The 25,701-nt window shown below is 44.3% G+C and overlaps 1 protein-coding gene across 1 annotated transcript in view; it reads left to right on the top strand.

Annotated features, from left to right (window-relative positions):
• Positions 1 to 8,840: 8,840 nt before the first annotated feature.
• The window catches only part of PRSS12 (serine protease 12), a 137,506-nt gene continuing 120,645 nt past the window's right edge, over positions 8,841 to 25,701 (top strand). Inside the window, 2 exon segments of the mRNA XM_060177318.1 lie at positions 8,841 to 9,952; positions 25,295 to 25,299. Of these exon segments, the coding sequence (XP_060033301.1) occupies positions 8,911 to 9,952; positions 25,295 to 25,299 (1,047 nt within the window). The 5' untranslated portion in view covers positions 8,841 to 8,910.

Here is a 25,701-nt window from a genome sequence, read left to right as displayed (position 1 = left end):
GGGGAGAAAGGAGGCTTCTGTCCCTGGGGCCCAGAAAGCTAGTAACTGATTTTGGGGGATACATTAATTAATTAATTTATAAGAGAGATATACAGAGTGAGAAAGACACCAGAGCGCTGCTCAGCTCTGGATTATTTTGGTGCTAGGGATTAAACCTGGGACTTTAGAGCCTCAGGTATGAAAGCCTGTTTAAAAATTATTTATTTTACCTTCGGGGTTATCACTGAGGCTCAGTGGTATGAATCCACTGTTCCTGGCAGCCATTTCTTCCCATTTTATTGGATAGGACAAAGGGAAATTGAGAGAGGAGGGGTAGATAGGGAGAGACACCTGCAGACCTACTTCACAGCTCTCAAAGCTTCCTCCTGCAGGTGGGGAATGGGGGCTCAAACCTGGGTCCTTGAGCTTAGTACTATATGTGTTTAACCCAGTGCTCCACTGCTTGCATAACCAGTATGCTATCTCCCCCAACCCAGCTAATAACTAATTTAACAGAGATTTGAGACCAGCACAGCCCGATTCTAAACTGATACTGAATCAGTAGGTTGACAGAACCAGAATCCAACGAGATGAAGTAGGTTTCTAAACTGAAGGCAACTTCTGACTCGGTAGAATGGAAGATGTTTTCCAATGTTGGTGGCATATTGACTTTTTAGCAGCAGTTTCCCTACCAACAGTTGTCAAGACAAAGCTGGAACTTGACTTGTCAGGAGGTTCTGGAGGGATTCCTATCTTTGATAGAAAGCTGGAGTTTTAAGTCTCTTCTAAGATGAATATGTTGTGACTCCCAGATGCCAACAAGCAGATCAGATCTAGGGCTACTTTCCTTCCAGTCTGTTTTCACTTTTCTTTTTTCTTTCCTTTTCTTTTCTCTTCTTTTTCTTTGGTTTTCACCAAAGCTTCACTGCTCCATTATTATTGTTTTTTTTTTTTTTTTTTAGACTGAGAGAAAGAGATCAGAGTACTGAAGAACCCTTTTCTAAAAAAACTTTTTAATATTTATTTTCCCTTTTGTTGCCCCTTTTTATTATTGTTGTATTATTGTTGTTATTGATGCCATCGTTGTTAGATAGGACAGAGAGAAATGGAGAGAGGAGTAAAAGAAAGACACCTGCAGACCTGCTTCACTGCCTGTGAAGTGACACCCCTGCAGGTGTGGAACCGGGGGCTTGAACCGGGATCCTTATGCTGATCCTTGCGCTTTGCGCTACCTGCTCTTTAAAAAAAAATTTTTTTGGTAAATATTTATTCCCTTTGGTGCCCTTGTTGTTTTATTGTTGAAGTTATTATTGATGTCCTCATTGTTGGACAGGACAGAGAGAAATGGAGAGAGGAGTGGAAGACAGAGAAGGGGAGAGAAAAGACAGACACCTGTAGACCTGCTTCAGCCTGTGAAGCGACTGCCCTGCAGGTGGGGGGCCGGGGATGGTTCTGCTTTTGCTTCTTTGCCAGGAAGTGCTTGATTCTGAAAGTCTTATGGGAAGACATGGTGAGGACAAGCCAGTCTGCCACCACAGTGGTGGAGAAAAGGAGAGAAAAAGGTCAACAATCATTCTATATGATCATACAAGGTATATATAAGACCCCTGTGGATTTGAGAGTTCTCTGACGTCTTCATGGCTGAGGAATGGCTAAGAGGAAGAGTGACCATACCCCTTGTGAAAGCATCAGGTGGGTCTTGGGAAAAGTTTTCTCCATGAAAAGGACCTCGTTATATTTCTTTTGTTCTTTTCTCTCCCCTTCTCTGTCTTCCCCTCCTCTCTCCATTTCTCTCTGTCCTATCTAACAATGACGACATCAATAACAACAACAATAATAAATAACAAGGGCAACAAAAGGGAAAATAAAGAAAAGAATAGTGTAGTAAAGATGGTTAACATTTCTTGTGGTTTTTAATGTTGATTTGCTTATTTACTTAATTATTTTTGAGAGAGAGAGAGAGAGAGAGAAATAAGGAGAGAGAGATTGAGAGGGAACCAGAGCATCATTCTGGCAATGTGATGCTTGGATCAAACTCAGGACCTCATGTTTGAGAATCCAATGCTTTATCCACAGCACTACCTCCTTGGTTGTTGCTAATTGGATGTATCTTGATTTTGGATTAAGGACTTTTGGTTGGAAGTGACTATGATCAACATTAGCAATGATGGTTCATGGCAAGAAATAACAAACATGACTTGGGAGAACTTCGTTATATTTCTAAAAGAAAAAAGAAGTGGGCAATTCAAGGCAGAGGTATAAACTTTACCTCCCCTGCCAGAAATCATCAGCTTCTCAGTCACTGTGCCATTTAGTTAGCAATCTATCGCCAACTTTCTGGATCTTTATTTTTCTTTAAAACAAATAAAAAAGAGTTATCTGGGGCTGGGCAGTAGTGCACCCGGTACAGGGCACACATTACCATGCACTAGGATTGGGGCTCAGGGGCCTGTCCCCACCTGTAGCGGGGAAGCTTCATGAGCAATGGGACAGTGCTGCAAGTGTCTCTCTCTTTCACTTCCTCTCTTCCTATTGTGTCTTGATCAGGGAAAAAGAGAAAGGAAGGAAGGAAGGAAGGGAGAGAGAGAGAGAGAGGGAGGGAGAGAGAGAGAGAGAAAGGAGGCTTCAAAGAATGGTTAAGTCATTGTTAATCAGGCATTAAGCCATAAGAATAACCCTAGTGGAAAGTAGATAAGAAAGATGAAAAGGAAAAAGGTTGTGTTGATTTACTAATGAGAGAGAGAGAGAGAGGAGACAAGAATATCATCCTGGCATATCCCATGCTGGGGATAGAACTCAGGACCTCATGTTTTTAAGTCCAATGCCCTAGTCACTGTGTCACCTCCCAGGCCACTCTTATGTTTCCTAAACTATATTTGTATTTATTTATTTATTTATTTATTTATTTATTTATTGCCTCCAGACTCATGTCTGGGGCTCAGTGCCTGCACTATGAATCCACTGCTCCTGGAGGCCATTTTTTCCATTTTGTTGTCCTTGTTATTATTGAACAAAGAAAAATTGCGAGAGGAAGGGAGACAGAGAGGGGGAGAGAAAGATAGAGACACCTGCAGACCTGCTTCACCGCTTATGAAGCGATGACCCCACTGCAGGTGGGGAGCTGGGGGCTCCAACCAGGATCCTTAAACTTTGCACTATGTGCACTTAACCTGCTGCGCTACTTCCCAGCCCCTTTTTTCTAAACTTTTCACTCAATATTTTCTTTTCTTTTTTATTGTATTTTCTCCTGTCATAGGACTGATAATATGTTATAACTTCAAATCTCTCACAGTTCCATAGCAAGTCAAATCATTTGATTTTTTTTTCACTTTTTTTTTTTGTCGAAAGAGCTTAGTGTTTTTAACAAAACCCTTTTTTTTTTCGCTTGAATCTGTACAAGTAATGTTCTGTGCCATCTATTGAAAAGCTCTTTGCTTTCCTAAATACAGGCAGTACCAATATTGTAAATGGTACTTTTCCAAATTATTTTGTCTGTTGTTTTCTGGAGTCCGGCAGTAGTGCAGTGGGTTAAATGACGGTGGCGCCAAGTGCAAGGACCAGCATAAGGATCCTGTTTTGAGCCCCTGGCTCGCCACCTGCAGGGGAATTGCTTCACAAGTGGTAAAGAAGGTCTACAGGTGTGTATCTTTCTCTCCCTCTCTCTGTCTACCTCTTCTCTCTCCATTTTTCTCTGTCCTATCCAACAACAACAGCAACAATAATAACTACAACAATAAAACAAGGGCAACAGAAGGGAATAAATAAATAACTTAAAAACAAAACAGAACACAATCTAAAAATAAATAAATAAATACTAGGCATCATGGTTCCATATTCAGATCAAGCTGTACAAAAGCTATTCAGCTCATCATGTGAAGTCAGTGAAGCAAAAGGATCCCTTAAACCACCATCAGGCCAAATATTCCAACAGAACATAGTTGCCGGAGGGAAATGCAGCTTTGCAAATGTGTAAGCGCCCTCAAAATGGCCCACCCTGCCTGCCACAATGTTCCAGGGGGATGTCCCTCTTCCTTGCTTGGATTTCAGGATCTGAGGCTACAGGGAGCCAGTGAAAGTTATGGAGTAGAGTGGGAAGTGGCAGAAGTGTCAAGGATATGATGAGGGCCGCCTGGGGCCATCTAAATCATTTCTCTTTTTCCTGTTCCCTTCCCTTGTCTTTCTGTTGCTGCTGGAGGAACCAGATGGCAGAGAAAAGAATCAAGAAACAAGATGGAGCTGCCACCCACTTTCCTTTGACTGAGATGTCAGTGCTAGCAGGCTATGAGAATTAGAGAAGGGAATTGTGGCTAGGAAGCTCCTGAGGCAGGAGAGAATGTGAGAATATCTGCCTGAAACAGCGTTGTCAGTAACACCCGTTTCCCACACACACACACACACACACACACACTGCAAGACAAATGAAGTCGAGAGGGAGAGATACATTTCAGTGACTGGAAATTGACCTAAATACCTGCATGCTGGTATTAACAGGGCAGCATGACAGAAAAGAGGGAAAGGAAAATATCAGCAAGGAGGAGCGTAGCATGGAAACGCAGATCTGTTTCAAGCCCTCCTTTGCCTGTGAAATTGAGAGCAAGGCCCACACTGGGCCCCCCGAACTCGCAGTCCGATTACACAAGTGCCATTTCATTTTCTCTGAAAGGTATGTCTTCCAACTGGGATGATTCAACCCAGATGTGGACGTTTCTGTGGGTAACTCAGTTGGCAGAGGTCAGCTTTATACTCAGCTAAATGTGAATAGGCCTCTGAAAAGCAGCCTGCCCTGGGGTCCCTCCTCTCAGGAGCTCTGCTGCAGTCATTTTCTCTTCTATTCCTTTCTTTCTTTCTCTCACCCTCTCTTCGAGGTACATAGATGTATGGGGACTGCCTGTACCTGCAGACCCCAGAATGTGGAAACAGCGATCGAGGGAGATATGCAGGAAAGAAGGACAGCAGGGCCTAAGCGAGCCTTCTTCTGGGAAGGGCATCTTGGGAATGATTAGAAGAGCGAGAGAGGCAGCTGAGGACAAGGTGACTCTACTGAAGCTGTCATGTTTTCTACTCCAGCTATGCTATTCAAACAAGTAAACCAGCTGCAGCAACAAATGCTGGAGAGGTTGTGGGGACAAAGGAACCCTCCTGCACTGCTGGTGGAAATGTCAGTTGACCCACCCCCTGTGGAAAGCAGTCTGGAGAACTCTCAGAAGACTAGAAGTGGACCTGCCCTATAATCCTGCAATTCCTCTCCTGGGCATATATCCTAAGGAACCCAACACACCCATCCAAAAAGATTTGTGTATACCTATGTTCATAGCAGCACAATTTAAAAAAAAATTTCTTTATTGGGGAATTAATGTTTTACATTTGACAGTAAATACAATAGCTTGTACATGCATAACATTCCCCAGTTTTCCATATAACAATAAAACCCCCACTAGGTCCTCTGTCATCCTTTTTGGACCTGTATTCTCCCCCTCACCCACCCTAGAGTCTTTTACTTTGGTGCAACACGCCAATTCCAGTTCAGGTTCTACTTGTGTTTTCTCTTCTGATCTTGTTTTTCAACTTCATCCCATATTCATCCTTCTGTTTCTGACTTATTTCACTTAGCATGAATTTTTCAAGGTCCATACAAGATCAGCTGAAAACGGTGAAGTCACCATTTTTAACAGCTGAGTAGTATTCCATTGTGTATATAGACCACAACTTGCTCAGCCACTCATCTGTTGTTGGACACCTGGGTTGCTTCCAGGTTTTGGCTATTACAAATTGTGCTGCCAAGAACATATGTGTACACAGATCTTTTTGGATGTGTGTGTTGGATTCCTTAGGATATATCCCCAGGAGAGGAATTGCAGGGTCATAGGGTAGGTCCATTTCTAGCCTTCGGAGAGTTCTCCAGACTGTTCTCCACAGAGGTTGGATCAAGTGACATTCCCACCAGCAGTGCAGGAGGGTTCCTTTGACCCCACAACCTCTCCAGCATTTGCGTAGCAGCACAATTTGTAATTTTTTTCCCTTTTGTTGCCCTTGTTGTTTATCATTGTGGTTATTATTGTTGTTATTGCTGTCATTATTGTTAGATAAGACAGAGAGAAATAGAGAGAGGAGGGGAAGACAGAGAGGGGGAGAGAAAGATAGACACCTGCAGAAGTGACTATGAAGTGACTCCCCTGCAGGTGGGGAGCCGGGCTCGAACCCAGATCCTTATGCCGGTTGTGCACTTTGTGCCACGTGCACTTAACCCGCTGTATCACCTCGGGCTCCCTAAACTATTGTATTTACTGTCGACTGTAAAACATTAATTCCCCAATACAAACAAACAAACAAACAAAACCAAGTAAACCAGCCTCTCCAAATATACACCTTATTTTTCAGTTTCTTCCCCAAGTATAATTTTAACTCTGTAGAGACAGAAAAGTACTAGTTAAAAGGGAGTCGAGTAATTAATGGCTTACTTGATAAGAGTGTACATGTTACCATGTGTAAGGATCTGGGTTCAAGCCCCTACTTCCCACTTGCAGGGAGAAGCTTCACCAGCCAGGTGCAGTGCCTGTAGCTATCTTTCCTTGTCTTTCTCTCCGTCTTTCTCTCTCTCACTCTCTATCAAAAAGAAAGAAAAAGGGGGGTCGACGGTAGCGCAGCGGGTTAAGTGCACGTGGCGCAAAGCGCAAGGACCTGCGCAAGGATCCACGCAAGGACCCCAGTTGGAGCCTCTGGATCCCCACCTGTAGGGGAGTCGCTTCTCAGGCGGTGAAGCAGGTCTGCAAGTGTCTATCTTTCTCCCTCTCTGTCTTCCCCTCCTCTCTCCATGTCCTATCCAACAATGAACGACATCAACAATAACAATAACCACAACAAGGCTACAACAAGGGCAACAAAAAAGGGGAAAAATGGCAGTGGATTCATGGTGCAGGCACTGAGCCCCAGAAGTAATCCTGGAGGCAAAAAGAAAAAGAAAGAAAAAGGAGGAGAAAGTGACCACAGGGAATAGTCAAGCCACACAAGCACTGAGTCCCAGTAATAACCCTGGTTTGAAAAAAAAAAAAGAAATAAAATAATTAAAATTAAAAAGCTGTTGGTTTCTCTTTATCTCTAACCAATAAATAATAAGTAAATAAAATAACAAAACAAAACTTAAAAAGTGGTTGGTAACACTTAAAAAGTGGCTGGGTAAGTTGTGCTTTGTATACACAATGGAATATTACTCAGCTATTAAAAATGCTGAATTCACCTTCTTCACCTCATTTAGGATGGAGCTTGAAGGAATCATGTGAAGTGAGATCAGCCAGAAAGAGAAGGATGAATATGGGATGATCTCACTCATAGACAGAAGTTGAAAGATAAGAACAGAAGGGAAAACACAAAGCAGAAATTGGACTGAATTTGGTGTATTGCATCAAAGTAAAGGATTCTGGGGTGGAGGAGGGTTCAGGTCCTGGAACATGATGGCAGAGGAGGACCTAGGCGGGGGTAGGTTTAGAGTGTTGTGGAAACTCAGAAGTTTTACACAAGTACCAGCTACTATATTTTACTGTCCACTGTAAACCATTAAGCTTCCCCAATAAAGAAAAAAGCTATTGGTAAGAGCATCTTAAATGATTTTTTAAATTATTGTTGTTGTAGATGTCGTCGTTGTTGGATAGGACAGAGAGAAATGGAGAGAGGAGGGGAAGACAGAGAGGGGGAGAGAAAGATAAGACACCTGCAGACCTGCTTCACCGCCTGTGAAGTGATTCCCCTGCAGGTGGAGAGCCAGGGGCTCCAACAGGGATCCTTGAGCTGGTCCTTGCGCTTAGTGCCACATGCACTTGAGTGAAGATTTAACAGTTATTTTATCTATGAGGAGGCACGAAGATGACTTGCAAAAGTTAAACCAAGATGACTTATTCAGGCAATGTTCAGGGGGCTAATGCAGTTTTTCTAACTGGAATTGAATTTTAATGCAAGGTATTCTCTCTCTCTCTCTTTTTTTATAACCTTCCTTTTCCTTGTTTATCTCTAGTGGCATAATCAAGGACAGCTGTAAGGGGAAACCCTAAAACATTCATTTCTGGCAATTTTAAAAATTCTAAGCCTTCTTGCAGGGGTGGGGGCGGGGTTGTTGCAAGGACTCTACTAAGCCAAGGTCAAACCAGTGTCACAGCTGCAGAGGCAGAGTCCACTTTGGAGAGGAGAAGGCATAAGGCTTAACTGGAGTTCTCTGCCTTGCAAACACCAGGCAGGTGTTTGGGGGTGGTGTGTGTGTTTGGGGTGTGTGTGGATTTTTCTGGATAGGATGGAGACTCTGGGCGGATGAAATCTACTCTGGCTGGAAAGGAAATCTGATATTAAGAGAGCCTCCCTCAATCCCCTATAATACCCCCCCCCAAAGGGGGGTGTTGTCCTGGGCACCGGGTGCCAAGTGGGAGGCCGGAAGTGGAAAGAGCTCAACAGCACTTTTCCCAGGGTCGGTGTAGGAATTCAATTGCAGCCAGTATTTCTCTCTTCCTTCCTTCTTTCCTTCCTTCCTTTCTTTTTTCCTTTACTGGAGGCACACAAGTCTGAGTCATGGGGTTCAACGTAAGCTGGGGGTGGGGGGTACTGAGTTGCAAGGAAAGGTGGGCTCGTGCTGTATTGCACCAAAATAAAAGACTGATTTAGAAAGGGAAGATTCAGGTCCTGGAACACTGGTAGAGGAGGACCTAGTAGGGGTTGAATTGTTACGTGGAAAACTGGGAAATGATATGCATGTACAGACGATTGTACTTTACCCTCAACTGTAAACCATGAACCCCCCCAATAAAGAAATAATAACAATAATAACAACAATAATAATAAAGGTAGGCTCGTCCTCAGTGGAAGAGCTCACCCTCCTGTGACATGACTTCAACAGACACTTGTCCCAGGGAGAAAAAGAAAGAAGAAAAAAAAACCAAAAGTGTCAACTAAATGCATCCACACAGTTGTGCAAGAGAAGCTTCAGCGCACGGGCGCGCACAGAGATGGAGAGCGCGCCGCAGGGGCCGCGGCAGGTTGGGGAGCCGCCGAGCGCGGAGCGCGGAGCTGCGGGGCACCCGAGCCCGGGAGGAGGAGCCGGGGCGGCGGGAGCCTGCGGGCCGGGGCCGCGCGGAGGTCGGGCGCGATTCCTGCGCGCCCCGTGGCCGCCTGCAGGGGGCAGCACTGCCGGACCGGAGCCCCGGCCGGCCACCTGGGGGCCCCGCGCAGCCCAGCGCAGCCCAGCGCAGCCCGGAGCCGGGTCCCCGGTTTCTCCTCCCCGGGCGTCTGCAGCAGCCGGGCTCCGCGGAGCTCCGCACGCCGCCGCTCCGGCTGTCGGAGCCCGAGCGCAGGGGGAGGCCCCCGACGGAGGCGAGGTGGGGAGGGGGAGGCGGTCTGCGCCTGGGGGAGAGGGCAGCGGCGGCCCCCACCCCCGAGATCCGCAGCCCCGCCTCCTCGCCCCCTCCCCCTCGGTGGCCGACGAGCCGGGGAGCATGGACCAGACCCCGCGGCGCTGCCACCATGACGCCCTCCGGCTTGGTGGCGGTGGCGGCTCTGCTCCTCGGGGTGCTCCTCGGGGCGCACCCCGAGGTGCTCCGCGCTGAGCCGCTGCTCAGGTCCCCCTTCCACCTCCGCCACCGCCCCCGGCCCCCCGCGGGGCCGCAGCGCGCCCCCCACCCGCCGCTCGTGCAGCCGCGGCCGCCCCGGACCCCGCCGCCGCCGCCCCCGCCGCGCCCCCCGGCCGCGCTCGCGGCCCCGCAGCCCGCGGGCTGCCCCGCCGGCGAGCCCCGGGTCAACCTCACGGAGCGCGGCGCCCGGTGCCTGCGCTGGGCGGAGGTGCCGCCCTTCCTGGAGCGCTCGCCCCCGGCCGGCTGGGCTCGGCTGCGCGGCCAGCGCCACAACTGGTGCGGGAGCCCCGACGGCGCGGGCAGACCCTGGTGCTTCTACGAGAGCGGCCCCGGCAGGGTGGACTGGGGCTACTGCCACTGCCGGCGCGGTGAGTGCGCCCGCTGGGGCCGGCGGGGACGGACGCGGTGCTGGGGGTGCGGGTTTGCATCGCCCTGCGCTGTACCCCGGCGGTGGTGGAGGGGGAGGTGGGAGGGAGCCGGGGCAGCCGGTGCCAGGCGCCAGCTGCGTGTCTTGCAACCTTGCTTTTTGAATGTGCAGAGGGTGTGCTTTGTGTGTGGAATCGGGCAGGGGCCGGAGGTCCTTCTACAAGGTGCTGTGCTGAGTCCCTGTGTGTGTGTGTGTGTGTGTGTGTCCACTGGCAGTAGGGGTGTGTGTGTGTGTGTGTGTGTGTGTGTGTGTCTGTCTGTCTTTTCCTGGCTCCTCCGCTTGTCTGGAGAGTGTTACCAGTATTTACATAAAAATAGGCCAAGCAAGGAGGAAACAAAAGTTTCCCGTCATTGATTCTGGAAAGGGAGACCGTAAATTTAATATGATAGCCAGTATCCTCCACCCCCCCCACCTCCCCCCTCCACCCCCTCCCTCCGCCCCATAGACACCATTTTGGCAAGGTGGGAAAAAGTTAAAATTTTAGCGCCAAAATACAAGTTGTTTACAATGATGCTCACATCCTGGATCCCAGTAGAGTTAAATATTGATGTGCGAAGAACAAAGCAAGGGGCAAAGAGAAACACTACGTTAGGGAAGTAGCATCTCTCTCTGTCTCCCTGACTGTGTGTCTGTGTATATACATAGATATTTTTTTCTTTATTGGGGGATTAATGGTTTACAATCGATAGTAAGATACAATAGTTGGTACATGTGTAACATTTCTCAGTTTTCCACATAACACTTTAACCCCCACAGGTCCTCTTCCAACATCACGTTTTTAGGGCAGATATTAAGAATACCATTCTTTAGCATTATCAGCTGGTTGTGGCAAGTCAGGATAGTGGACAGCATCAAGAGATGAAGTTGGAATGTTTTGGTTTTGTGGTCAAAGAAGCATAGTATCAATAGAATTCACGCAAACGGATAATCTGTGAACAAAGCTTCATCTTCAGTTGTGCATTCAAAACCAAGTTGGGCTTTCTTCTTTTTTTTGGAGAAAGGAAACCATTGTGTCCTTTAAAAGTTTGAATTATCCTATGTGGAAAACTGAGAAATGTTCTGCATGTACAAACTATTGTATTTACTGTTTTTTAATGTAAAACATTAATCCCCCAATAAAGAAATTTTAAAAGAAAAGTTTGAATTATCCTTCAAAAAATGTTGGCAGCTCTTCACCTAAGCTGTGGGACGGGGTTGAAGCATGTTATACTTTAATATCCTTTGGGGGTAATTTGAAGGTTAAACTTTTCTAGTACAGTTCTTTTTCTCCAGAGAAAAATTTATTTATCTGTGTCTGCTATTGTATTAGTGCTCTGAGCTAAAGGAAAGTGATAGGGAGGTTAAGTTCAATTAACCTTCAGGTTCTAGAGAATGAAGTCATTGCTCTCTCCTCGTAGCTCATGGACAGAATGCCAATGTGGCTATGAAAAAAAAAATTGAGATGATATCCACCAGAGAGCTCTTGCATTGTCTCATTATTTACTGTCAGAGACCATTTATAGGAAAATGTCAGTGTTTAGCAAACACTGACATTTCCCTTTCATTTGCCCTTGCTTCTTAGTTTTAGACGTGGTTAAAGGTGGTAAATGATTAAGGACAGATGGAAATCCACAAGAATCTGTTGGGTATATATGTAAACACACACTGAAAGAAAAAGTGGGAGTCAGTGTTGAAACACAGTAATGATGACTTGCTCTCTTTTGGACACATAATTCAACTTTCCAAGGTGGGGGAGAGCCTTGTGCCTTCTCCCCAACTCCTGACAATGCGTTGAGTGGGGTTTTACACTTAGGGCAGCACAGACTCTTTGTGATGTCTTTCTGTGCTTAGCTAATTCCTACCAGACAATAAGTGATGGAACATAAGCCAAAAGAAAACACCCAAGATGGAAAGTGGGTCCCCCCCAAAAAAAAAATACAGAAAAAGCAATCAGTTGGCTCTGATATAACTGAATTACTTTCACAGACTGAGCCTTGCTAAGCAAGGCTTTTCATTCTATGATATACTTCTCGCTAGCTGTTTAGACCTAATTCACACCTTTGAAATGACTGTCACATTTAGTGTTACCATGGCCCGGAAGCATATGGACAGAGCTATCATGCTGTCAATTTGGAGTTGTGCTCTGGACGAACATTATGGGCTGATCCTTTGTTCTGTTGGGCAACATTCTTAACTCCCAGTGTTTTGGTTTCCTTATCTGAAGAAAAATCTGTTGTAAAAAAATGCATCAGTTGACAGGACCTCTCCAGTTCTGAGCATATACCAAAATGGGCGGCCTGATGATAGCAGGTAGGATTTGTTGAGTGCTGTATTCTGTACTAGACGCTGGGCCAAGCATGCTCATTTAATTCTCATAACAGCGTTATAAAATAGTGCACATTCTCACTGCATGGCTCATGCTGCTGTAGTTCTATTATACAAACATGTAGAATTATCTGTGTTGGCAAATGATTCTGTTTTTGATGCTTTAAGGTCTAGACTGTAAAGGAGAAAAACCATTATGTTTGGCTCAATGCACGTGATTTGAAAATAACCAGGACTTTCTTTCTTTTTCTTTATAATAAAGAACTAGGACAAAAGGAAAGCAAACATATAGTAATGTGACCTCTCTCAAAATAAATAAAATAAATAAATAAATAAATAAAGTGATGGGGCCAGGTGGTGGCACACCTGCTTGAGCACGCCTTACAGTGCACAAGGACCAAGTCCCAGCCCCCTGTCCCCACCTGCAGGGGGAAAGCTTTGTAAGTGGTGAAGCAGGCCTGCAAGTGTCTCTCTGTCTCTCTCCCTTTCTGTCACCCCTGCCCCTCTTGATTTCTGGCAGTGTCTATCCAATCAATAAGTAGAGATAATAAAAAAATTGAAAAAAATAATGATGGCTAGAATCACATATCTAGTGGCATGAGGAAGTCAGTGCCTTGTGGTAGAGTTGGTTGAAGTGTGTTTGTGGTGGTGGTGGGGATATAGGAGGTGGCCTTCAGATGACCCGTGCAGTGCTCAAGTGTCTGAGAGTGAAGAAGTTTGATAGGCCTGGTTGTTTGAAATTCACAACTTTGTAACAGAGAACATCCAGGGTATTGGAACACTCTGAATTGAAATGAATGGATGTTTTTGAAGAGTCCAGGGAGCTCGTTCTTCTCCTTCTCCTTCCCCTTCCCCTTCCCCTTCCCCTTCCCCTTCCCCTTCCCCTTCCCCTTCCCCTTCCCCTTCCCCTTCCCCTTCCCCTTCCCCTTCCCCTTCCCCTTCCCCTTCCCCTTCCCCTTCCCCTTCCCCTTCCCCTTCCCCTTCCCCTTCCCCTTCTCCTTCTCCTTCTTGCGTTTACCCTTCTTCCATAGCCAGTCAACAGCAAAGCTGTCAGGAGCTGCTTGTTGCTGGCTTTGAAAGTGACTGGGATCCATCCATGTGGATTCAGTTGGCTAGGAAGGATCGTCAGTTTCCCCAATGAATGGGGACTCACGGGATGCACCACGAGAAGGTCGATCCAATGCATCCCAAGCTCGTTCTCATAGTGAGCATTATTAGAATCACCTAGACAATTATTACAATGCAAAGACCTGAGCTCTAACATGTGGAGACCTAAATTTAAAAAAAAAATCCTTCATCTAACTCACAAATGTGTGTGTGTGTATGAGTGTTGGTGTGCGTGCGCATGAGCATGCGCACTGGGAATGAACTTGAGCACCTCACACACGTAAGGCTTGTGTCCTAACGCCGAGCTTCTAACGCTGAGCTTCACCTTCAGATGCTCAGGCATCTTCATTGCTTTTTCTTTTTTAAGAAAATGTATTTATTTGTAAAGTAGAAACACTGACAAGATCATAGGATAAGAGGGGTACAATTCCCACCACCAGAGTTCCGTATCTCATCCCCTCCCCTGATAGCTTTCCTATTCTTTAACCCTCTGGGAGTATGGACCCAGGGCCATTGTGGGATGCAGAAGGTGGAAGGTCTGGCTTCTGTAATTGCTTCTCCATTGAACATGGGCGTTGGCAGGTCCATCCATACTCCCAGCCTGTCTCTCTCTTTCCCTAGTGGGGCAGGGTTCTGGGGAAGCGGGCCTCCAGGACACATTGGTGGGGTTGTCTGCCCAGGGAAGTCCGGTTGGCATCCTGCTAGCATCTGGAACCTGGAGGTTGAAAAAGAGTTAACATATAAAGCCAAACAAATTGTTGACTAATCATGAACTTAAAGGCTATAATATTGCACGGAGATTTGGAGGTTTTGGAAATAGCTGGTAGGTCTATTTTAGGTATATTCCAAGGGGTCCATGACTTTACTGTTTTTTTGCCTGAGCCTGACATCTGATACTGCACTTCTTTTAGTTAATCAATTAACTAGGTAGTTAACTTTGCTTTCAGTATTATTGCTCGGGCTTGGTGCCTGCACGATGAATCCCCTGCTCCTGGCGGCCATTTTTCCATTGTTGTTGCATAGGGCAGAGAGAAATTGAGAGAGATGGCGAGAGAAAGACACCTGCAGACCTGCTTCACCACTTGCCAAGCCTTCTCCCTCCCCCCCCCCCCACACACGGGTGGGGAGTCTTGGACTTCGCAGACCTTTGCACTTCACACTGTGTGCACGTAACCTGGTCCATCACCACCTGGCCCTTGCATTTCTTTCATTATTATTTTTGTTATTTTTATTCTATTGGATAAAAACAGAGAGAATGCACGAGAGAAAGGGGAGCTAGGGAAGAGGAGACAGACAACTGTAGCCCTGCTTCAGCACCTATGATCCTTCCCTCCTGCATGTGGGGGCTGGAGGCTTGAACCTGGGTCCTTGAGCATGCTAATGTGTGCAGTTAACCAGGTGCGTCACAGCCTGGCCCTCAGAAATGTGCTTCTTCTTCTTTTTTTTTTTTTTAATGTCTATTTTTGATGGACACCAGGGTTATTTCTGGGTCTTGATGCCGACACTAAATATCCCGTGGATATTTTTTCCCTTTTTTTTCTTTTTTCTTTTTGTTAGATAGGACAGAGAAATTGAGAGAGGAAGGGAAGGAAAAAAGATGGATAACTGCAGATCTGCTTCACCAATCATGAAGTGTCCCCCCCTGTAGGTAGGGAGCAGGGGCTCAAACTGGGGCCCTTCATATGTGCACTTAACTGAGTGTGCCTCCGCCCGGCCCCAAAATGTGCATTTCTTTTTAAAAATATATTTATTTATTTATTCTTTTTTGTTACCCTTATTGTTATATTGTTGTAGTTATTTTTTTTTTTAATTTAAGAAAGGAGACATTAACAAAACCATAGGATATAGGAGGCTTACAACTCCACACAATTCCCACCACCCAATCTCCATATCCTATCCCCTCCCCTGATAGCTTTCCCATTCTCTATCCCTCTGGGAGCATGGACCCAGGGTCACTGTGGGTTGTAGAAGGTGGAAGGTCTGGCTTCTGTAATTGCTTCCCCACTGAACATGGACGTTGACTGGTCGGTCCATACTCCCAGTCTGCCTCTCTCTTTCCCTAGTAGGGTGGGTCTCTGGGGAAGCGGAGCTCCAGGACATATTGGGGGGGGGGGTCGTTTGTCCAGGGAAGTCTGGTCGGCATTATGATGGCATCTGGAACCTGGTGGCTGAAAAGAGAGTTAACATACAAAGCCAAACAAATTGTTGAATAATCATGAACCCAAAGGTTGGAATAGTGGAGATGAAGTGTTGGGGGGGTACTCACTGCAAACTCTAGTGTACTTTTGCTTTCAGGTATATATTTTGCAGTAGTTTATGGATACGTGTGAACATATGCTCTATCTCAGGTTACCTGGTGTATATCTAGGTTTTGGGACTTTGTTAGAAAATGAACCACCTGGGATGGAATTAGAGTATACTATGAAAGGAAAGGTCTCACCCGAGTGATGAAGCTGAAGGGTTGTCATTCCACACCTGAAGTCTCTGGACACAGTCTGAGGTGAAGCATGCTGGGGTGGCACTCGTTGCGTTGATTAGGTTGCGATCGGCAAATGCAATATTATTTGATATGAACTGGGAGAAGCATGCGGGAAAGTGGGCCCCACCCTAAGGTTCCACGAGGCTCTATAGTGGAAATGTGAGGTTCCTGCTGTCTTAGGGTTCAAGAAGACAATGGATAGTTAATGTTATCATCACATTATTTGGTAATTGGGTTAACTTTGAAAAGTGCCTTTGTTAGGGTTTGCTGTATAATACCCAGCATCTTGTGTATAGCTGTGCCACCGGTTGCTTCTGATCTACCTGGTCTAGGCTTTTGAGAGAGTCCGCATATCAAAGACTCAGTGTATGTATTAAAAAGACTCAGTCTGTGCTTTAAAAAGTTCGAGACATACAATCAGTTTTTCCCCTCTCATATTAATTAAATAGTGATTTATATGACTACACTTTACTAGGAGTGTACATAAACACCATTCCCACCACCAAAAGACAGTGTTCCATCCCACTCACCCGCCACCACCGCCCCGGGAAGTCGAATGTCCACCCTCCCCCTCACCACAGGGTTTTTACTTTGGTGCGCTACTCCAGATTTAGTCAAATCCTGCTTTTAGTTTCCCTTTCTGTTATTCTTTCACAACTTCTGTTGATGAGTGGCATCATCCCATACTCATCTTTATCTTTCTGACTTAGCTCACTTAACATAATTCCTTCTAGCTCTGTCCAAGATGCGTTAGAGAAGGTGGGTTCATTGCTCTTAACAGCTGCATAGTATTCCATTGTGTATATATACCACAGCTTTCTCAGCCACTCATCTGTTGTTGGGCACCTGGGTTGCTTCCAGGTTTTAGGTATTATGAATTGTGCTGCTATGAACGTAGGCGTACACACATCTTTTTGCTTGGGTGTTATGGAGTCCTTGGGGTATATCCCCAGGAGAGGAATTACTGGGTCATATAGAAGGTCCATGTCTATCCTTGTGAGAGTTCTCCAGACTGCTCTCCAGAGAGGCTGGACCAATTTACATTCCCACCAGCAGTGCAAAAGGATTCCTCTGTCCCCACAGCCTCTCCAGCAATTGTTGTAGTTAATAATCGTTGTTGTTATTGATACCGTTGTTGGATAGGACAGAGAGAAATGTAGAGAGGAGGGGAAGACAGGGGGAGAGAACGAGAGACACCTACAGACCTGCTTCACCGCCTGTGAAGTGACCTCCCTGCAGGTGGGGAGCCCGGGGCTCAAACCCTTACGCGGGTCCTTGCGCTTTGTGCCACCTGCACTTAACCCACTGCGCTACTGCCTTACTCCCCTAAAATATGCATTTCTTTTTTTAAATATTTATTTTCCCCTTTGTTGCCCTTATTTTTTTTTAATTGTTGTTGTAGTTATTGTTGTTACTGATGTCATTGTTAGATAGGACAGAGAGAAATGGAGAGAAGAGGGGAAAACAGAAGGGGAGACACCTGTAGACCTGCTTCACCGCTGGTGAAGCGACTCCCCTGCAGGTGGGGAGCCGGGGGCTCGAACCGGGATCCTTATGCCGGTCCTTGCGCTTTGTGCCACGTGCGCTTAACCCGCTGCACTACTGCACTCCCAAAATGTGCATTTCTAATGAGCAGCCTAGGTGGCTTTCTGTTGCAAGCAGGGATCAGAGGCCATTTAGAAGGAATAGTTCCGGGTGAACAAGTAGACTGACTGAGTTCAGCATTCTATGACCGAGTCCTACAGGGTTTTGACCAATGTGGCGTGGCAGCAGCCTAATTCACCAGAAGACCATCACTGAGTGAACACGAGCCCGGTTATTTTCACATTTCTCCAGAAGGAAGTACCAGCTAACTGATTCCTTCTAACAACACCTCCCAGTAATTCAGAGCTTCTTGACCACGAAGGAAAAATCACTTTTTTTTTTTGAGGTTCTGGTTGGCCTGATACTGTGCTAGGGATTTGTTACAAATGGCCACATTGGGGGGGGGGGCGCACCTGGTTGAGCGTCCATCTTAGAGTGCACAAGAGCCCAGGTTCGAGCCCCTCGTCCCCACCTGCAGGAAGAAAGCTTCATGAATGGTGAAGTAGGGCTGCAGGTGTCTCTGACTCTCTCCCTCTCTATCTACCCCTTTCCTCTCAATTTCTGGCTGTCTCTATCCAATAAATAAGTAAATAATAGTAATAATAATAGATTTTAAAAAACAAATGACCACGTGGGATTCAGCTGTACATACATACTGACGGGTGGAATAGTGATGCTCTAATAATTGAGATATTACCAAAAAAAAAAAAAATCCGTAGCTCTGATTTTGTTGTTGTGTCATGCGGATCTACTTATCCAGATCTTCTGATTCAAACAGAGACAGTAGAAGTGTGGAAATAACGATTGTTTGCAGTCTGGTGTGTACTCTTTAAAGCCCAATTGGTGTTTGAAATGAATGTTAACTTAAAAAACAAAACCTAAGGACTGCCCTCTCCCCTTTAAACTGCTGGTGAAAATAACTCACTTGGATTGTGTGCTGCTGTACCATGTGCTTGACCCGGATCTCTTTTGCTCTCTCTCTCCCTGCCTTTCTGTTTCTATCTAAAAAAAGATAGGGAGCCAGGCGGCGCTGCAGCGGGTTAAGTGCACCAGGTGCGAAGTGCAAGGAACAGCGTGAGGATCCCAGTTCCAACCCCCAGCTCTCTACCTGCAGGGGGGGTCACGTCACAGGCAGTGAAGCAGGTCTGTAGGTGTCTGTCTTTCTCTCTCCCTCTCTGTCTTCCCCTCCTCTCTGGATTTCTCTCTTTCCTATCCAACAATACCAACAACAATAATAACAATAATGTCGATAAACAGCAAGGGCAACAAAAGGGAAAAAATAAAAGATAAAATTTCTTAAAAAAATAAGATAAAAGTCTTGCTTCTTGACTGTATCTAACAGATGTTAAAAAAAATTATTAGCAATACCAGATTTGGTTAATTTCCTGATTGTTTTATAAAATGTTGAGCTCCAGCTGCTTTTTAGGCTAAAGCAAATCTAACATACTTTGATTTACTGCTGTGAAGTTTATATTTTAAAGCCACTCAAGGACCAGGGTTCGAATCCCTAGCTCTCCACCTACAGGGGGATGCTTCACCACTGGTGAAGCAGGTCTGCAGGTATCTATCTCCCCCCACCTTTTAATTTCTTTTTGGGGGGATTAGTGGTTTATAGTCAACAGTAAAAACAATAGTTTATACATGCGTTAACATTTTCAGTTTTCCACAAAACAATTCAACCCCCACTAGGTCCTCCTCTGACATCATATTCTAGGACCTGAATAACTATCCCCTGACCCCCTACCCCAGAGTCTTACTTTTTGTTTTTGCCTCCAGGGTTGTCAATGGGGCTAGGTGGCTGCACTACGAATCCACTGGTCCTGGAGGCCATTTTTGCCATATATATATATATTATAGGCAAGGAGAAATTGACAGGGGAAGGGGAGACAGAGAAGGGAGAGAGAAAGATAGACACCCGCAGACCTGCTTCATGCTTGTGAAGCGACCCCCCTGCAGGTGGGGAGCTGGGGACTTGAACCTGGATCCTTGCCTGGGCCCTTGTGCTTAACCCTTGCGCTACCACCCTGACCCCTTCCTTCTCTCTTCCTTTCTATTGCCCCCTCCACTCCACTCTGAGTTTCCATCTGTCCTATGGAATAACATGGAAAAGAAAAAAAAGAAAAAATTAAAAAGGAAAAAATGGCTGCTAGAAGCATTGGATTTGTAGCGCTGGCACCAAGCCCCAGTGTTGACTCTGGAGGCAAAAAGGAAAAGGTGTGTGTGTGATAATTATAAAGGAAAAGGGCAGGGGGAGATAGTGTAATCGTTATGCAAAGAGACTCTCATGTCTGAGGCTCCAAAGTCCCATGTTCAATCTCCCAGACTACCATAAGCCAGAGCTGAGCAGTGCTACAGGAAAAAAAAAAAAAAAAAAAGATGGGAAAATGCTTACGCTTCTGATGTAAGAGGGAAGTTGTATAGAAATGAAGACACAGTTTATAAACATTGTGGCCAACTGAAATTAAAGATGCCCTTCTTAAGTCTGGAAGAGAAACAGGATATTTATGACCTGTGAATAGTAACTCCTGGGGGCCAGGTGGGGCACACTTGGTTGAGTGCATATAGTATTTTTTAATTTTTTATATTTATTTACTTATTTTTTCCTTTTGTTGCCCTTGTTGTTTTTCATTGTTGTTGTTATCGATATCATCGTTATTGGATAGGACAGAGAGAAATGGAGAGAGGAGGGTAAGACAGAGAGGGGGAGAGAAACATAGACACCTGCAGACCTGCTTCACCGCCTGTGAAGTGACCCTCCTGCAGGTGGGGACCCAGGGGCTTGAACCAGGATCCTTATGCCGGTCCTTGTACTTTGTGCCAGGTGCGCTTAACCCACTGTGCTACTGCCTGACTCCCAAGTGCACATACTATTAAGCACAAGGATCTGGGTTTGAGCCCCTGGCTCCCCACCTGCAGGGAGGGACGCTTCACAGGCCGAGAAGCAGGTCTGCAGGTGTCTCTCTTTCTCTCTCCCTCTCTATTTCCCCCTCCTTCTTGTTTCTCTCTGTCCTATTCAAAAAATTGAAAAACTGGCCACAGGAGCAGTGGATTGTTAATGCAGTCATTGAGTCCCAGTGATAGCCCTGGAAGATATATATATTAGCAAACCCTTAAAACTGAAGTAATAAGCATTTTTGTTGTTGTTTATATTCCAGCTGTCAGATTCCAACAGGGAACAGCTCTACTTCTCCCCTACTCTTGGCCTCAGTGTTCTCCACGTGTAACTTATATTCTTAGACTAATGGTTATTCCATGCTTAACATGGAGATAGACTAAATTTCAGAAAAAAAGAGAGGGTTCCTTTTCATGTATGTCCCAATGAACAAGCCAAGAAACCTTCTGAGAACCCTATCCCCAGACCAAGAATACTTCCTAATTTCCTTGGACAAGATAGGATCCAATGTTCTTTTTTGGCACTCTGAAAAATAAAAAAAGAACCCAATTACTGTGATTATATAGATGAGTCAGGATTGACCTTTGGTCAATGTTGTCCCAGCAAGAGATCAAGAATTTTGTGTGTGTATATATATCAACATTGGATATATATATATTGTATCCAATATATATATCTCCATCCATCCATCCAGTAGTAGGTGAGATTGGGGGTTGCCCTTATATTTGGGGGGACAATTTTATCTTATTTTTAACTTTTTTTATATAGGACAGAGAAAAATTGAGAAGAGTGGGAAAGGGAGATAAGGAGAAAGATAAGACACTTGCAGACCTGCTTTACCACTTGTGAAGTGTCCCCTGGGCAGGTGGGGAGCAAAGTTGAACCTGGTCTTTGCACATGAGAGGGTAGGGGGAGATAGAGAAGGAGAGAGACAGAGATGCTGGGCAGCCCCCCTGATACTATGGTCTGTTTACATAATCATTGTTTTGCCTGAGACCCGCCCTGCATGGTATTAATTAATCCCACTGGTTAAAACCTTCGCAACAGTTGCTATGGAAGCTTTCTACCTTCTTGCTCTTTCCTTTTCTCCACTCCCTCTCCTAGCCATTTCCATTTCCCACTTGTCGCTTCCAGTTAAAGATTATATATATATATATATATATATATATATATATATATATATATATATATATATATATATATGTAGGCGTTGTCTGTAGTCAGTAAAGACACACTGCATTCCCGCTGGTCACGAGTTCCTCTCTCCCGCCCACAACACTAGCCTGGCACAGAGAGACACCTGCATCACTGCTTCACCACTTGTGAAGCTTTCCTCCTGCAGATGAGGATGGGGGCCTCGAACCTGGGCCCTTGCACACTAACGTGTGCACTCAAGCAGGTGTGCCACCACCCGGCCCCTCTCTTTCCCTCTCTGTCTCCCCCTTCCCTCTTGATTTCTGACTATCTATCCAATAAATAAAGATAATTTTAAAAAAAAGTGCTCTGGAGTGGTAAAATTGTACACGTATATGAGGCCTGAGTCTGTAAATATATATACTGCATTAATAAATTAAAAAGTTGTGTCATGAACTTCAATGTCTAGATGAATGAGTTTTAGAAGTTTGCTGTCACGGATAAAGCAGCAACTCCATTGTTGAGAATTTTGCTCTTCAGTTGCTAGGTGAATAGGATTTAATTATAATTTTAAGTCCCCTCTCTGATTAGCTTGCAAAGAAGTCAGTCCTTTGAAATGTCTCCCTTTAAGCTGCATGATAAACAGGCATTCTGTCGTACACTGTGTGAACAATAGAGTCAGAATGTCTTTAAAGAAGACATGTTTTAGACTGTTATGGGCATGTGTATGGGCAAAAAACAAAAACAAAAGAGACAAACGAAAACCCTTGAGGAATGAGTGTATTTGTGACTTAGTTCACAACAGGTTATTTTAGTTTTTGTTCTGTGGAAACTGTAAAGTCTTTGAACAAATTTTAATGTAGCTTTTTTTTTTTTTTTTGCACCCATGTTGTTGGATGCTAAATGTCTGGTGTAACGCTGAATAAATGTGTTTTTTAAAAAGCAGGACTTGTACTTGTTTCTGACACACTAGAAAGTGTTAGAAGATCTGGAAACATTTATTCTTGTCTCTTTAAAACTCTTACATTTCCAGATTGCTTCCTTTTCCTTACCTTCCCCCATTCTCTTTTCAAACCAGCCTGCCAATACTAATGTAAAGTTTTAATGTATACAAATCACTGAAGTAATGAGATTTCCACGCCCCACCTCCAACTCCAGCTATACAGTTTCAATTTTTTAATGAGGATTGCTAGAGGGTCCCAATATGTGGGAAATGTTAGGTCTTGTAGCAGGGCAGGGATAGATTTCACTAAACATTTACTGGGTTCACTACTAGCAGAATGTAGCAAGATGACTAAGAAATCACCTGTGTTCTCCAGCAGGGGATACCTGCTCTGGGTGGAGTTGTTAGAAGAATGTTAAATGTTTTCATGACCTTTCTTGTGACACCTACTCTGTGAGGTGGATAAGAGGATTAGTTGTAGGTGTAGTTTGATTTCACCATGTGGCGCTGTATGGTAAAATGGTAATACAGTGTCTATTACCATTTACTTACCTGTAATTCTGAAACACACAATTTGTGACTTTTTTTTTTGCTAGAGTTTTAGTTATATATTGTGAACATACTACAGTTTGACAATGGATAGTTTTCTTTTGGATGTCATCATGCAATGATTTAAACTAAGACATAACTATAAAATTGATACATTTCTAATAAGCCCAATTTTAAATGGATAGAACTGCTTATTCAAAGGACACTTTCTCAGACCATTTCACATTTTCCTGTCTGCATGAATAATAAATGAACAGCTGATATGAATTATAGATGTGAACTAATGGAGGTAAACATAGTTCAGTGGGATCTTGGTTCAGGGAATGCTCCATGTAATAAAAGGTCATGACCTTTTATTTTAAAATGGTATGATTTGAACAAAGTCTACTATAGCATATGCTTAAACTGGCTTTAGTTACGGGTAAATGTAATCACAGACAAAAGAGTAAATTTTACAACGACCTTGGGCCCATACTCCCAGAGGGTTAAAGAATAGGAAAGCTATCAAGGGAGGGAGGAGATGGGATACGGAATTCTGGTGGTGGGAATTGTGTGGAGTTGTACCCCTCTTGTCCTACGGTTTTGTCAGTTTCCTTTTTATAAATAAAAAAATTTTTGAAAGTATATTTTAGCACTGTTCAAATAGGGCATGCAAAGGAAATAACATAAAAGTAATCTAAAAATCATTGTTTTTAAGTGATGAGATTTTTTTTTTTGCATATTTCATGATTAAGATACGAAATAAACATTATTTAATTTTCCCAGGATTTTTTTTTTGTAATATGACCTAGGATTGTGGCCAAATTCTTTGTCAAATATTAAATTGTCTAACATGTCATGAAATAGTTTTTCTTTTATTTGAATTGTTCATGAACTGAAGTTTCTATATCACTTTCAACTTTTAAGATCACTTTTTTTTTGGGGGGGGGGAGGTTGGAGAGACGACATGATGGATATGCAAGAGACTTTCATGCTTGAGGCTCTTAGGTCCCAGGTTCAATCCCCAGCACCAGCCAAAGTCAGAGCAGAGCAGTGCTTTGGTCTTTCTGTCTCTGCTCTGTGTTTATCTCTCCATCTTTATCTCTCTCTTTCATTAAAATAAACTAAACAAAATATTAAAAATACTTCTTTATCAAGGATCTGAACAATAGCTTGATATCACCAGCATGCATTCTTTCTCATTCTACCAGAACAATAGAAACGACTAAAATTAATTTTGTGCCTCTTTGAAATTTAATAATAGATGAGAAAGGATTTGCATGTACGATGCCATTCATTTTCTTTCACTCATTTATCTAACTGACTTTATAGTTTCTTTTTTAATTGTCTGTGTAAGAGAGATTATTGCTCTGCTCTTGCCACTCTTAAAATATTCTGTGTATCTTTTGTCTTATTTTTATGTGGATGAGACCCTGTTACTCATATGCAAGGCGTGTGATCTACTGCTCAGTTCCCTCTCTGCTCTCAAACTGTGATTTGTAAAATTACTTATTAATTGTATTCAGAAAACACCACAGAGTGAGTGCTTGGTTTTTCTTTGCCTTTGCACGAGTGAATGCTGTTCTACCAGCACATTTTAATTAGTTAACTCACCAAGTATGTTCTTTCATTTGGTTCATTGTGGAATGAAATAGCCGAATTCTTTGGCCCCTTTCCTAATGCTGCTTCCAGCCTCTTTGCATTATGGCAGATAGACGGGGAGACTTTGCTAGCTATCCAAAGAATGGTGACATCTTAACTCTTAGTTTGCCAGGGTACCACAGACAAGAGTGAGCTAAACAATAGACACTTATTGGGGCTGGATGGTAGCGCACCTGGTTAAGCGTGTATATATTATCATGCAAAAGGACCCTGGTTCCAGCTGCTTGGGAGTGGTGAAGCAGGTCTGTAGGTCTGCTGGTCTTTCCCTTGCTCTCCATCTCCCTTACCTATCAATTTCTTTCCTATCAAGTAAAAACAAACAAACAAGCAAACAAAAAAAAGGCTACCGGGAGTGGCGCATTTGTAGTGCTGACTCCGAGCCCCAGCGATAACATTGGTGGCAATGAAAACAAATAAACAGACAAAACCCAGACCCTTCTTAACAGTTCCAAGACTTTGTTCAAACTTTCTGTAGTTCTCTGGCCTGTGGGAGCATAGCTTCATTTTTCAGACGCTGTTCTGCCCCTGTGCTTTCTCTGTATCCAAAATTTTCATTTATTTTATAAGAACATAGTCATATTGGACGAGAGCCCACCCTAATGATCTCATCTTAACTTGATCTTCTGTGAAGACCCTATTTCCAAATAAGGTCCTGTGTATAGGTACCGGGGTTTATTTTATTACTTACAAGAGATTTCAGCCTATAACAACAGCATTAACCCTGAAAAACCAAACGAGACTTGTGAAGGAAACTTATTGTCCTTGGCTGCTCTCACTAGATTACCTTTTATAGATTGAGGAGGCAGTGATTAAAGAGATCCTTTTATGAGTGTCTCTTCATTTGGGAAGTCTGTTTTTGTTTCTTTGTTTTTTGTTTTTTTTTTTTTTTTTTTACTTCCATGGTTATTGTTGGGGCTCAGTGCCTGCACAACGAATCCACTGCTACTGGAAGCTGTTTTTCCCCCTTTGGATAGGACGAGAGAAATAGAGAAAGGAGGGGAAGATAGAGAAGGGGAGAGAAAGACAGAGACACCGGCAGACTTGCTTCAGCGCTTA

Source organism: Erinaceus europaeus, chromosome 2 (assembly GCF_950295315.1).
Source record: "Erinaceus europaeus chromosome 2, mEriEur2.1, whole genome shotgun sequence".
Lineage (NCBI taxonomy): Eukaryota > Metazoa > Chordata > Mammalia > Eulipotyphla > Erinaceidae > Erinaceus > Erinaceus europaeus.
Note: the sequence above shows the minus strand (reverse complement) of the source record. Positions and strands in the feature narration are given on the sequence as shown.